The 15,230-nt window shown below is 40.7% G+C and overlaps 1 protein-coding gene across 2 annotated transcripts in view; it reads left to right on the top strand.

Moving 5' to 3' along the window:
- The window catches only part of Nhej1 (non-homologous end joining factor 1), an 80,534-nt gene that overhangs the window by 8,694 nt on the left and 56,610 nt on the right, over positions 1-15,230 (top strand). For both annotated transcript variants that reach the window (XM_010611868.3, XM_010611867.3), the window contains exons 4-5: positions 2,664-2,802; positions 3,399-3,457. In XM_010611868.3, the coding sequence (XP_010610170.1) occupies positions 2,664-2,802; positions 3,399-3,457 (198 nt within the window). The remainder of the gene's footprint in view (positions 1-2,663; positions 2,803-3,398; positions 3,458-15,230) is intronic.

Genomic DNA, 15,230 nt, shown 5'->3' with positions numbered 1-15,230 from the left:
TTTTTTTTTTTTTTTTTTTGAAAAAGAAAAGGATCGTGAGAGTAGTTAAGGCCCTTTTCATATCAAGGTGCCAGCAGAGCCAGGACTAAAATCTGGTGCTTAATCCCAGTCTATTACATGTTTTACTGTGTTGATGGGTATAATTCATCTGGGGATCCGTAGCTGCCATTCTCTCTCCTGCCTAGGACATGTGAACATTTCTACAGGAAACCAGAGATTCTGGGGGAAGTTATAAGTGAGTGTTTCCTTTGTGAAAGATGAAAATGTCGGCTTTTTAATCCATAATACTTTCTGACCCCCTTAACTTTTGTAGCTCTTTGAGGACAGAGGTCTCAGAGTACATGTTAAACACCCAGTAGGTTTTGGTCAAATTGACTTGGGAACTGTGTTGCTTCATCTTTTGCTGTCTGTATCAAAGGGAAGTGTTCCCACCCTCCTAAAGCTCTCAAGATTTCTCTTGTAGTGTCTGTGGATTTACTCTGATCTTTTTATACATTTGTACCAGTCTTTCTTATGGCCATTAACACATATATTCAAGATTTCTATCCAGCATTCCTATAAGTCTAAGAATAGAGCAAGCTATCTGGTCTAAGGGAAATCATTTTAATATCCTTTTAACTTTGAAGTTAATTATATCTCAATAATGCAGAACAGTATAATCCAGTCATATTATTTGAACAGATGAAATACTTATTGATAAAACCTTTTTGTATGTTATACAGACACTGGGATCCAATAAGCCATATCAGTTTTGCCTGACATAGCATTATCATATTTAATTAGACATAGCATTGACTAAAAACTGTAATTTATCATGTTTTATGTTGTGTGACACCACTCCAAGAAATTGCTGTTCAGGTATCACTTACCTCCCAATCCTAGGAGAGGGGCTGGTTATTAATTTTAGGGGTTTCTGTCACTTGCGTGGTACCACTAAATGGATAGTGAGCCTGGTCTACAATGGCAGTTACTTCTGGTTCTCTCCTCCAAACTTTCTCTGGCTGTTGAATAGGTTTTCATCTGTTTTTCTTCCTGATCTACACTGACCATGAAGAAACTTAACAAAGCAGTTGCTAGAAGAGGGGGTTAGGTGCAGAGCAGGTGACTCTCCCCAGAGCTGTGTTTCTGCTGCATTCTGAGTAGTCCTTCTTGGCAGCCTGTCTGTGCTGAGGACCCAGTGTTCTGGAACTGTTTCAGGACACCACCAAGTTAGGATGTGCTGTGTGACAGAAAGAAGTGACAAGAATCTACTCCTGGACTCTGCTTTTGGCCTTCTATTCTTTGCCAGCACCCTGTGTTTCTTGGATCTTGGTGCTGGTACAGAAGTTGCTGCCACCAACCCCATCTTTCAATCTACCTTCTTATACCCAGGCTTTTCTAAATAAATGTGGAAAAAAGTCTTTTCCTCATAATTTGAGTCACAACACAAGAAAAGTTTGTAGTGGTAACTTTTACCTAGAGAATTAATAAAAAACAAAAGCATGAGATCTGGAGAGTCCAGACTTCTGATCCTGATCCATATGAGTGTGGCTTATACATCTTACGGGACATTTTAGTCCCTTATTTCAAATCCCTTAGGATGTCTTGTCTAAAGTGTTCCTTTTTTTTGATCTAGGGCAGGGGTTGGCATACTATGGCCAGTGGGCCACATCTGGCTTGCTGCCCATTTTTGTAAAGTTGTATTGGACACAGCCACCTCATTTGTTTACATATTGTCTGTGGCTACCTTTGTGTGCCACAGGAGTGAAGTTGAGTAGTTGCAGCAGGGACCGTATGGTTTGACAGAGATGAAAATACTGACTTTCTGATTTGTTCTGAGGAAAGCTTGCTGACCCTCATCTAGGGCATTTCTTCTTAGTGTCTCCTTTCATTCAACTCCTTGGGAGATGGGAAACGAACTCTGATAACATCCCCTAGTCACAAATAGGTTGTTAATTTTAGTTGTTTTCTTTGAGAGACTGATGGATGCATTGCATAGATGAATCAAATGATTATCCATTGTCCGTGATAGCATTGGCCTAGCTGCTCTGTAGTAAGTATGGCTCTGGTAGTATTCTTACTGCTTGCAATAGTAAGGTGTGTATAGGGGTGCTGCTTTATTTCTTCCTACGCTAGTCTCTTGGTAACTGGCTTGGTTCTACTGCAACAATAACCATAGACTCTGTTACATTTGTGGGACTTTTGGATCTTGGGGCTCATTTGGGGCTATCATCAGCTCTGAAATGGCTCTTAACAAATTTGTGGATCTAATTTGACTTCCAAAGTTACTTTCTTTTGGCTTCTGCCTTCAGTTACACTCTTGGTGGCATACTCTAGTTTAGCTATACCTACCTTCTTGAAGGTTACATTGGTCTTCTGCTTTTATCTGTTAGCCTCTGCTGAGAGTTGAGTCAATATTTTCCTCTTCTCAACTGTATCACTTCCTCCTCTTCAAATCACAACTCTAAGTTATCTATCCATATTTTCTCCGGGTCAGAAAGAAAAGCTTTGAGCCTCTTTAATATATTTAATATTACATTTGAATTTATGTTCATGTGACTGGATTGCTTGCCTATGAAACTGTAAGTTCCTGTGAAAACATTTATTCTTTAGTCTTCTAATGCAGGCTTAGGGAATACTTTGTGAGAATCTGTTGTCTAACTGAAATCTCTTCTCCACTGAAGGTCTCCCAACATTTGATTCGTCCTCTGATGGGCATGAGTCTGGCATTGCAATGCCACGTGAAGGAGCTAGCAACCTTGCTTCGGATGAAAGATCTAGAGATTCAGGACTACCAGGAGAGTGGGGCTACGCTGAGCAGAGGTGAGAGGACATTCTTGGGGGAATTGAGTGGGTAGTGGAACAGATAGAAAAATTGGAGGCTCATTTGTATTTGAAAAGTGTTTCCTTCTCCAGGGTGGGTGCTGACCAATAGCTGGAGAATAGATACTGGATGCCACTTCTCTCTACCTAGATAGAGTACCTGCTTGGGGCCCAAGTTTCCAGTAGAAGCTATAACCGAGTCCAGACATGTCCTAGGCAGTGACAAGGAAAGACTTTGGAAAGGGGTCAACAGCTATACTCAGCTGTACTTGGGGCAACATGAATTTGGGAGTTTAGGAGGCTGCATATCTCCAACTTGAATCTAAAAATTCCTTTCGACCTTTATCTTTGTGGCAGGAAAATCTCTTCCAACAGATCCTGTCCCTGAACCTGCCATTTGTTGCCAATCAACTGCCCTCTCCTCCTCCTGTTTGCCTACATTCCCTCAGCTTTTCTTCTCCTACCAGGCTAGCGCTGTCTACATGTTGCCTCTTTCTCCTCTTCACCAAGAAATTCTGGGCTCTGCCCCTTTTCATCTCACAGGTAGGAAACTCATCTTTAGATTCATATCTCTTCTCTGTCCCTTCTTATTATAGATCGATTGAAGACTGAGCCATTTGAAGAAAATTCTTTCTTGGACAAATTTATGGCAGAGGTAATGTATTTATTATTTTCTTTAACTTTTACCAGTTTGATACTCAGAGTGCCTGGGTGATGGCTCGCATTTTGGGTGTTAGATATCTTGGATGGTTGGAAAGTCCTTCGAACAAGCTGCCTATAAAAAGTCTGATAAAGCTTGCGAAGTACATAACGAAAGCAGGGAAAGGAAGGGGGAAGAGTCCCTTCAGCATCCCCTGTAGGGGAAGGTAAAAAACTCAGGGCTACCATTTGGGGACTGTTTTGTGGGCACAGCAGGCTGTGGAAAATCACAGTGTTTATGCAAGGGGACTGGCAGAGGAATGAATGGGGAGTAGATAATTGCGACCTGTCAGAAGCTTTTCTGCCTAGGTTTCCCTTCTAAGGATTTAGCTTGGCCAACAGAAATATCTGTTGAAGCCAAAGAGTGGGAGTATTAATAATAGTGACCTTTGATAATACCAGTCAATATTGATCTTTGCTTTCTCTAACTCTTCTGGGACTTGTTGGTTATGTAGTTTTTAACCTTAGTATTATTGCCCCATTTTTTAATTATACCTGTTACCCAAGTTGGTACTTTATTATGTAAGTAAATGGTGCTATTATAATAATGTGTTATGTGTAGATTATTTGTATTTCTTTTGTTTGGTTTTTGGTTTTTTTTATTTTCTTGAGACAAGCTCTTGCTATGTAATTCAGGCTGACCTTGAACTCACTATGTAGCCCAGGCTGGCCTCAAACTCATAGCAGTCCTACTGCTTCAGCCTCCCGAGTGCTGGGATTGTGGGCATGCACCACCACCACAGATTTATTCTTTTTTTTTTTTTCTTTACCACAGATTATTCTTATTTCTGTCTTGGCCTCTATGTTTATTTTAAGCTGCTCATGGACAAGATCTGTGTTTCATACCTTTTTTGTACCCTTGATCAGCACTGTTCACAGGGTTAAGCATAAAGCAGGCATTTGTGATTTGGAAAACTTCTGCCTCTGAATTGCTATAATAGTTGGGGTCTTACTGCTAAGAGCAAAATCTGTGAGGTGAGTGTTCTGTCCTGTACTGAAGCAGGTGTAACTCTGGAGAAGGAAACAATGTATTGGTGAAGTCCTGAAGCAGAATAGGTGCCAAGTCCATGAGGAAAGGGAAGGTATTAAACCAGAAATTGTGACAGAAATTTCCTAGGATACTTTTCTCTCACATGGCTTCTCCTGTCTCTGAGTTTGAGCATTAAGGGAGGGTAACACAGCAACATGGGGCTGACACACTAGTGTCTTGCCACCGTGCCTTTGTTAAAGCAGTGCTAGGCTAATCCTTACTTAGCTCTGCTGATCTAGCACCTCCTACCTATCTGGCTTCACTTCTGGACATTTTGCTATGTGTGCTTTTTGCTTCAGCTACAAGAAATGGCTTCTAGTTTCCCCAAAGCTGTTTTCTCTTGCCTTTGTGTCTTTGTATACATTCTTCCCTTTATCTAAAGTGCCCAAGGCCCTAGCCTTAGTTACTTTGTAACCTTTTTTTTTTTTTTTAGAAGTACTGGGGATCAAACTCAGGAAGTGCTGAGCTACCTCTCTAGCCCTTTTTGTTTTCATTTATTTTGAGACAGGGTCTCACTAAGTTGCCTAGGCTGGACTCAAACTTGTGATTCTCCTGCCTCAGCCTCCCAAGAAGCTAAGATTACAGGCATGCACCTCTGCACTGCCTTCTATTTGTCTTGTAATATCATCTTTAGCTTCTTTGGGAGAGCTCTCTGGACTTTGCTTGTAAAGATAATCCTCCTCCCCCGCTATTATACTTTGGTTTATACCTCTGTTTTATCACTTGAGACACTGGTATACTGTTTGTATGTCTGCAAGACCCTAGCTTTCTTCTACACTGATCTATGGACTCTTTAAGAACAAGGAGTGTGTCAAATGCATTGCTGTATCCCCAGCATGGACCTTAGTTCTTAGAAATAGTAAGTTCTCAATAAGTTTATGCATGAATATTTTGATAAATCTGTGCCAGAGGGATTTTGTGAAAATTGTGGTAATGTGGCTTCTTGATAAACTGTTGCTTGTTAGATCTATATTCGAGGACTTCTTTTATTCTCATGGTTTATTTTGTAGCTTTGGACAAATCACTTTTCTCAGAGCCACTATTTTCTCATTTGTAAAATTGGAGGCTCCTCCTCTTCATGCTGTTGAGAGGGGAGAGCCTGGTAGAATAGAATGAGAAGGCCCATAGAATCCAGGTGCTAGCCCAGGGTGTGTGTTGGTGTTTTGGAATTACTTCAAGACCTCTAGTCTCCTTTGGCCTGAATATAGAATTTTATAATATATGGAAGGAATCTGAGAGGTAGTGTAGCTTTCTATTTTATAGATGAAGACATTGAGCTTGAGGGGTCAACTGACTTGCCTTAGGTCTGGATCTTCAGGACCTCTCACATTTTTTTTTTTTTTTTTTTTTGAGACAGGGTCTTGCTGAGTAGTTCAGGCTGCCCTGGAACTCACTATGTAGCCCAGGGTGGCCTTGAACTTGTGGCAGTTCTGCCTCAGCCTCCTGAGTTCTGGGACTACAGGTGTGTGCCACTATGCCCAACCCTTACACATTTCTTAACTTACAGTCTAGAAATTAATAGTTTTTTTTTAACTGCTTCAGCTGATTATACACACCAGCTGGGAAGACATAAGGATTGGGGTAATGTGAGTTCTTGTGGCTTCTAGGGTCACTGCATGGTCCCTGGAAATAACCTGCATAGCTGCTAGAAGTAAAAGGTCTCCTCCTGGGGCTGTAGAGTTTCTTACTGCTATTGCAGCTTTGCAGTTACTGTGCTTGCCTGGGGTCCTACAAACAGGACAAGAAGGGTCAAGCGGTCACCCAAGACTGAACTGAGGGGATGTGCCATTAAAATAAACAACGTGGGATAGGAAGATAAACAAACCAAGGAGAGAGCTTGGAACGAAGACGCAGAGAGGCCAGGCCCATGTCAGAGGGGCATGTAGTCAGTGCTTGGGGTCACTTCTTCCTAGTGTTATTGGGAATACTGCTAGGCAAGAGGCCATGCACATAGGTCACAAGGGACAGTAGGAGAGAGGGGTTTCTAGGATACTGAAGCTAAGGATATTTATGGGTTGAACAGGGGTTCTTCCCCATGTTTGATCCTTTTTTTCTTCTCTTCATAAGAGCCTCTGATTTTTTATTTCCAAGAAAACCAAAAGGGCATTTTTGATAATGCCTGACTAGAGGAAGAATACTGGCGATGTTGATTCAACTTAAGGCTGGGCAGGGTGGCTGTTTGCATGATCCTCACGTAGGGCAAGGTCCCCCTCCAGAGCATTCCCCAGGACTAGGGCTGGTGAGGCCCCTTTAGAAGTAGGAAAAAAAGTCCAGGAGTTGGGGACTTCTATGACATAGCGGTAGGCACTATGCTAAGGAGGAAGTTTAGGATGATGGGCTGGCATAGCCCACTCTGTCAAGTCCACTGGAGGGAGTTCAATCCCTTGGCCCTGCCCAGTCCTCTCTCCATCTGGTTGCTATCAGGCTATGCGGCTGCTGGCAGACTCTTTATTTATTTATCCCAGTGTAATGGGGTGAGGAGGGAGCTGGCCTAAGGCTGGCATTCCGAGGCCATGCCACTGAGCCACAGGCGGTTTGCATGGGTGTGTGAGTCACTGGGGCTGCATGCTGCTCAAACCAGACACGGCTAGGCTCCGGGACAGCAGGCAGCCCAAAATAGAGCCCCGCCCTCTGCAGCTGGCAACCTCTGGCTAGGAATCAGCCCTCGACACCAAAACCTGGGCAGTTGCATGAAGTTGGCTTCCTTTGGGTGGGGGCCCTTAGCAGAGATAGAGATTTTGCAATTCTTTCCTTCTGTCTTCGTAAGAGGAAGGTATTCACCTAACGATCACTCCGTTGCTGTATTCTGAATGCCTTGTAAGATTTATGTAATCTATTCAGTATAATACATTAACCAAGAAATTTGGGGCTATGACTTGAATCAGCATCCTAAATGTAACTATTTAGACAGGAGTCTACAGTGTAGACGGGAGTCATTTTCCCCTGTCTAGTTTTAGTTACTATCTTCATCCCTGTCTGATTGCAGCCTGATTCTAAAGCAGATACATCATGTGATGAAGATATTTATTGCTGCTCCTATGAAACTAGAGATCATATCACACTCACTTGAGAGAGATGGGTAGACCTTTAACCTGAAAATTGCTATCCTGTTAAGTTCATTCACAGAAGATCATACCCAGTTTCTGTGGCTGACTATCCTTTCCCTGCCTCATAAATATTAATGTTACCCAGGACTGTGTTATTGATTCTCTTGACCTTCACTCTTCTTCCCTCTGGTTGTCTCACCCAGAACCCAGTGTCAAGACCATCAGTATACCATTGAGTACCAATTGTCTATCTCCTCTGTGTTTGAAGCCCATATTTATTTTCTGGATCCTTGACATTTCTACCTGGATGTCTTACATATATCACATCCTAAATATGTTCAAGATGAATTAGCTACTCCTCTAAGCCTTTCTCTTCTTCTATTCTTTATTTTGGAAAACTGTGCATTAACCACTTGGTTTCCTGAACTAGAACTTTTGGAGTTTTCCACTTTCTTCTTGTCCTTACTTCAAAATTTAATAACTGTCTTTAGAATCTGCTCTTCTTCTGTTCCAACTTGCATTGTTTTAAGTCAGTCAGTACCATCTTTGGCTTTACCATGCAATAGCCTCCTGACCCTGCTCCCCATTAGTCCTTTCTCTCAGTTGAACTTGGTAGAGTGATCTCTTTGAAACAAAAATTTGACTATGCCACTCTCTTGTTTAAAGTCCTTTAGCGGTTCCTAGTGGCCTACAGTCCTTCTATGCCATTAAAAACCATTCATGATTTGGTTCTGCTGACTCCCTTTGACCTGCTGACCCACCATAGCCCCCTGCACCCTCCATATGCTGACATTGTATGATCCGTTTGCCTCGTATTATTTTCTCTCTTGCCCTCTGGCAAACACCCCATTCAGGGTTCACAACTAAAGGCACCATCCCTCTTGTGGGTCTTCTATCACAGTTTTTCCTTTCCTCAGTCTGTTCTTCTAGGCATAGGCTCACTGCACTGCTACACCCATGGCCCCTGCGCAGCTCTCTGCCTGAGCATTAGTCATAAGGTCATTTATAAGAAGAAGGGTAGGGAGGTAGGGGCAGTTGAGTTGGCCAGTCCTTTACCATTAGGCTTTTCCATTATGATGTTGTCAATATTCTTTTTAAGCATGGTTTCCACAGCAGAACCCTCTTTTGTTTTTCTTCCTACCATTTGCCTAAGGAGCAACATTTCCCTGGTGCTTCTCCATCATCTCTTACTGTTGGAGTGCTGGGTACATAGTCTTTTGTGCTTTTATCTTTTTTTAAAAATTATTTTTCAGCTAGTCCTATAGCTTTAAACATTTCTTTATTGACGAATTCCAAATTTAATCTTTATTAGCTCCAGTTAGCCCACTCAGTATTCCATCTGAAAGTTAGAGATCTTAAACTGAAGATATTAAAAACCAAACTTGTAGTTTTACCCCTAAAATTTCTTTTTCAATAACCCAACCCCATCTTTTCGATAAAGGATGCTAGAATGTAATTGCTAGAATGTAAGCTAAACAAGGATAACAATTTTTTTTGTGCACTCATTTATCCCAAGTGCCTCCACACATAGCTGACAATAAATATTTGATGAATAAATGAAGTAATCAAATCTCTGCACTCTTATTTTCTCCACCTCATTAATAAGCCATCAAACAATCATCTATTGGTAGCCGTAGACTAAGCCTCACACGTAAATAGACAAGTAGCCTAGTTGGATTGTCTTGTTTCTTTGACACTTTTTGTTTCCTGAAAGGTGGTTTCAACTTTGGAATGAAGTATAAATCTTGATCTTTTGTTATTGGGACCCTAGAACCTGTTTTTTCAGAGCCATTTAAAAGATCAATACCTTAAAACCTAAAAGAATCAGAACAAATAAAATCCTGGAAACAAAATTAGTCATAGAGCCACAGGAACTCTGTATTCACAGTTAGAAGGGTTGCTTCTTTACCAGATATGGAGGAAGTCAAGGATAATGAGTATATTTTTTTCAGTAGCTCCTTTGGATGTAATGAAGAAGGATGAGTCTGAATGAGTGGAAAAAATACTCCTGCCATTATGCAAGTTTTGACCTGGAGAAACTTGCAGATAATTCATTATTTCCTCATTCAATAGTGTGCAAGTCCCAGGAACATAGAGAGTGCTATAATGTTGTCTTCAATGGGATCATGGTGCTTAGTGAGCGACAGTAAGGGCCATGGTAATGGAGTAAGTTGAAAACTCTTCTAGAGCCAGAGATTTAGCTCAGTGGTTCCAGCACCTACCTCACAAGCACAAGGACCCAAGTTCGATTCCTGGTACCAAAAAAAAAACCTCCCAAAAAACCCACTTCCTATAAAAGGGGGATTTGATAAGCCCAACTTTGTGGTACACACCTGTAATCTCAGCACTTGGGAGGCTGAGGCAGGAGGATCACCATGAGTCCAAGGCCAGCCTGGGCTACCTCATGAGTTCAAGGCTAGCCTGAACTATATAGAAAGGCAGATTTGAACTGGACTTTAGTGGTTGGTTCATGTTTTGATAGGGAATACATTTTGGTAGGAAGCATGTGGCAAGGGATGTGAAATAACAAGAGGGTGAAGATTAGTTGAAAATTAAATTAGCAATATAATAGTGAGGATAAATTGTGGAGGCCTTAAATGCTGAGCTGGAGGGGTTGGTGTTTTATTCTGAAGGTGTTTCTCTGTTTCTCAGCTTTTTCTTCCTGTAGCGCCCCCCACCTTGTTTTTGGTTTGTTTCTATCCTGGGAATGGAACTCAGGGCCTTGAGCACATTATTCAAGAGCTCTACCACTAAGCTACATATCCCATTCCTGTAACACATTTTGTCCATTTCAGTCCCATTAGTAACATCTGTTGTTACATGCACTGATTCTCAAACAGGGGCACATCTTTTAGAAAGGAGGCACAACACTTCCACCTTCCTCCTTGCAGTTATTAAAGTTCTGACTTTAAAACTGACACAGGAAGATGATCTTTTAGGAGCATCAGGCCATCAGTGCTTTGTATGATTTAAAGAATACTGGTGCCATTGACAGACTGGGAAAATCATGGGTGGGGCATAGTTAAATCTAATCTTGGGCATATATAGGAATGGTTTTCTTTGCTTCAAATACAAATCCACCAGTATTTGCTCTCTGGAGTGAAGAATCTCAGGGGTGGGGGTGGCTGCACATGTTTCTCATCTATATTTCTTCTGACTTTTGCCTTTTCTTTGGGGTTTTCTTGCTGTGATTTTGTAGTAACCATTTAGCCCAACTACCAGGGGCCACTTCTTTTCTTTTTGCCTTAAAAATGGTTAAAAATGCCTCTTTCTTTATTTTCCTTTAATAAAGCTTTTAAGGTTTATATTTTCAAAAGTAAAGTTAGGATTAATTAAAGGGAAAAGAAATCAATATAGGACCTACAAACGGGATAAAATTACCCATTTCCAAAGCCTGAATTTCTCATTCTAAGCATCCCAACAGTGACAAGTATTCTCTTGAATCCAAATTCTTTTATTCTAAAAAACTGAAAACCAGGTATTACAAACTCAGATACCAACTCAGGCCAGGCTTATGACACAAATATGTGTATCAGGCCAAGACAACAGAGGGCTGGGGATTAAGCTCAGTGGTGCTGTTGCCTGCCTTGCAAGTGCAAGGTCCCAAGTTCGATCCCCTTGATCCCTGATACAAAAAAAGAAGAAAAAAAAAAAAAGACAACAGAGAGTTGGAAAACAGAATCATATGTGCTGGTACAGCTAGACCCAGATAAGCTAGCACAATTTAACAGAGACCGCACCAGGTGTGTGTGTATCTTACTTCATTCAAAGGAAGTTAACAACTCTTCTAAAATGAAAACTTTTTTTTCTGTTTACTTCTACCAGATCCACTGTTAATCTTTTACTAGATTTAAATCTCTTATCTGAGACATCCATTTAGTTTAGATTTGATTTGTGAGGTCTAGATGGTTGATGTCTTTTTTTCTGGCAGGTTTCTTTAGAACTCTCATTAGATAGCCCTTAACTAGCTACAAGGTTAGCTTGTAGTTCTAATTTGTAAGCTTTATATATCTCCGGAGCATTTTGTAATGATTCACACAGTTGAATCTCCTTTCTGTTTCCTCTAGTGGAAGAAGGGTTTCATAAAAGTCCATTTAAGTTAGGCATAGTGGCACACACACCTATAATTCCAGCACTTGGAGAGGCTGAGGCAGGAGGATTGCAAGTTTAGGCCCAGCCTGGGTAACGTAGTCACTTAGTAAGACCCTGTCTCAAAACAAAAAATGAAAGGCTTGGGGATGTAGTTCAGTGTGGAAGCCCTGTGTTCAGTCTATATTACTGAAAAGAAAAAAGTGCATTCATTTTACTATTGCCTTTTAAAGGCCTTAGCCTATTAACCATATTCATCTTGAATTTAAACTGATTATAGGACAAATGAGACTGCTCAGGAAGGAGTTGAAAAATAAAGTTAAAGGTTAGGTAGAAAAGGCCTATAGAAGTAGGTTTGGGAATCTTCTGTAAGGGAGTGATATTTATGGTTTTCTAAAGGGAGATTTTACGTATTTATTGCTATGTGCTTGTAGTACATAGTGATTTGCATTCATCATGGGGAGTTGGTAGGTGTGTCTCACTTATTTTAATTTTTTTGTATTATCTCCTTCCTCTTCTGTCTTGCATCTCTTGGAGCCCTTCTCATCTTCATATCATACATATATTTTTAAAAATACGTATTTGTGGCACATAACGATCATATTCCTCAGAGGGAGCTGGTGCATATACACAACACTTCACAATCCTCCATTTACTTACTCATTTATTTCTGGTACTGGGAATAGAACTCAGGACCTTGAACTTGCCAGGCAGGCGCGGCACCGCTGGGCAACATCACCAGCCATCCCCATCTTTTTAAAATCTCATTTCCCTCCTTTTCCTCCCCCCTCCCAAAGAGTAGTATTTCAAGCCATGATAATGGACGCATCTTTTGCTGAGAAGAGCATGGAGGAAAAAACAAAGACCCAATGGTTGAGATTTGGGGAACCATTATAACTGGAAGGATGAGTAGGAACCATGAAGGAAATGTGAGACAGGGAGAGTCTGGAGAGAGTAGTGGATTAGCCAAGAAAGTGGAACTAACAAATAGAAGTACACGTGCTAGACACCATGCTAGGCACTTTATCAAAGTTATAACTTTTAATCCTTACAACAAACCTAGGAACTAGGTGATATCATCATTTTAAAGATAAAGAAGCAGAGGCTCAAGGGTCAAATAATTTGCTTAATGTCATTCAGCTGATTTACCTGTATTTGTTTTGACTCAAATCCTGTGCTCTTTAAGGCCGTCATGAGGAAGGGTAAGCCGCACACACGTAGGGGAGAGACCAGAGAGAATGGGTGACCACCAGAGGAAAAATGTTAGGCAATTACTGATCTTAGGCAGTCTCAGCAGATTGCAAGGATCAGTTGATAAGGCAGTTGACAAGATAGGGAGTGCAGAAATCTCATCAAAGAGGTTTCACAACAAAAAGGAAATGAGAGATAGCTGCAGAGCCTGAAGTGGCTTAAGCAAAATATGATGGGAAGATACATGTATGTTTGTTTGAAGGTAAAGGAGAAGCCAGTGGAGAGGGAAAAATGGATACCGGTGAAAAGGACACTGAGAGCAGGGATCTGTGGGCTGAGAAGAGAAGGAGCCATGAAGAATGGGTGATAGTTTGAAAATAGATGACTTGATTTCTGTATACTTCCATCTTCCTCCCCCCAGGAGATGAAGACTTTCTACCCAAGAATTTTAAAGTCCCTTGCATGGGTGTTCAGTTACCCTTAAAAAGAGGGACATGTATGAAGCCCTGTGTTCAATCCTCAGCACAATCAGTTAGCCCTCAGTACCACTGATAAATAAAATAAAAAAGAGGGAGAGATAATGATAGGACTTTTCTGTTATGACAAGTAGTAAATATGTTTTTTTTCCTCCTCTGAACTCTTGCAGTGTGTTATATCTTTTCTGTATTACCGTTGCCTTCTATAATAATTTCTGTGCTTATTTTTTTTTTGTTAACTTACACAGTCCTTAAGGACAGAATGGTTTAGCTCATTTCCTTTTCTGAACCTAGTGCAGTGCCCCGTGGATAGAGATGCACAACTAGTGGTTATAGTTTAAAGGTCTTGGCATTAGAGGATTTTCTCACTTACATTGGTACATGTATGTCTGGTTACAGAAATAAGAGAGAAAACAAAAGTATTGAACAACTTACCTTTAAGTTTCACTTGTCTGTTGGCTTCCTAACTTTACCCATATACTTAAAGTGATCTCTTGTGTCCTTCATTTATTGGTTATATTTATTTTGGATGGTGAGCCACATTGAAAAAAGTGATCATTCTGTGAAGATTAAGTCCTGTAGGTTGGCAGTGTAGCTGTCCAACACTTAAGGAATGGGACTTTATGGTTCATGGTTATCCTTTTCATCTCCCATCAGTGAATTTTTCAAGGAAGAAATTTCCAGGTCTCAGGGAGGGTATATTTCATTCTGTGTTGAAGATCTATTTGTTTTTCTATTTCGAAATTTAAACTATGTGGATAGTACTTATTAGGCACCATTGAAAATATTAAACATGATGGTGTCATACTGAAAAGTTAAAATACTTCTTTCCCTGAAAAGATGGAATTTTGAGGGAAATGGACTTTACATATCTACAAAGAATATTTTAATACATAATACATATGTTATCGGAGAGGAGGAAGAAGTAAGCACACCTGAGAGAAGGAAGAAAACACTCGTTGGGGTAGGATCTGGAGTTTATACCAGGCTATTTTGGATAAAATGTTTCTGGAAGAGGTGAATTTTTTTTTTTTTTACTTTTGCTTGGAGACAGGGTCTCACTGTATAGACCAAACTTGTAATCCTCTCACCTTAGCCTCCCTCATGCTGGCATTCTAGTCATTCATTATCACCACCAGCTTAAGGGGTAAATCTTGAGCTAAGAGTTTAGAGGCTTTTGTGTAGTGAATGACTGCTAAAGAAAAAGAAACAACTTGGTATTTTTTACATTTGCACGACGTAAGGGAGTTTCCCTAAATCCAGCTGTTTCAGGGAATCCTTCAAAAGCTCTTTGGCTTTTCTTAATCTTATGCTTAAAGCTTGAGCAATTCTGATCCTGTATGTTGTATCTTAGAATCTTTCACTCCAAAACACCTCTTCCAGTTCAGTGTGGCTAAGCTAGGAATGAGGCAACACCTTGACATGGCACCATGATAATACCTCTTGGTCTAAAGCTGAAGTTGTTGGTAGGAGCTGCAGCATTCCTTTTGCTGCCACCTCCAGAAAGTGGGGGCAAGAGCAGAGTGAAGTTGTTGAATTTAGTGAGGACATAAGGAGATACCAATCTTAAGCAGATTATCACCCTAAAGTATGGGCTAATGTTCGGTACTCAGCTAAGAATCAATATAAATGAATGGGATTAGCTATCTTCAAAAGTAATCCATCCAGTAATTTATAAATATTTTGCTTATGAGGTAAGTACCTCGATGAAGGAAACTGCAGCATCTCAGATATCTTGTACAGAAGTTGAGAGCCATAGAATTTTATGAGTTTGTGGAGACTTTACCCATCTAAAGATGTATCAAGCCACTTTGTTTTACCTATGAGTAAATTTAGGTCTGCAAGGGTAAAAGACTTTATGTCTAGACAGTTTTAGAATTTGGCAGTGGGACCTAG

Source organism: Fukomys damarensis, unplaced genomic scaffold (assembly GCF_012274545.1).
Source record: "Fukomys damarensis isolate Sample0158 unplaced genomic scaffold, DMR_v1.0_HiC HiC_scaffold_16, whole genome shotgun sequence".
Classification (NCBI taxonomy): Eukaryota; Metazoa; Chordata; class Mammalia; order Rodentia; family Bathyergidae; genus Fukomys; species Fukomys damarensis.
This window is presented reverse-complemented; position numbering and strand designations above follow the sequence as displayed.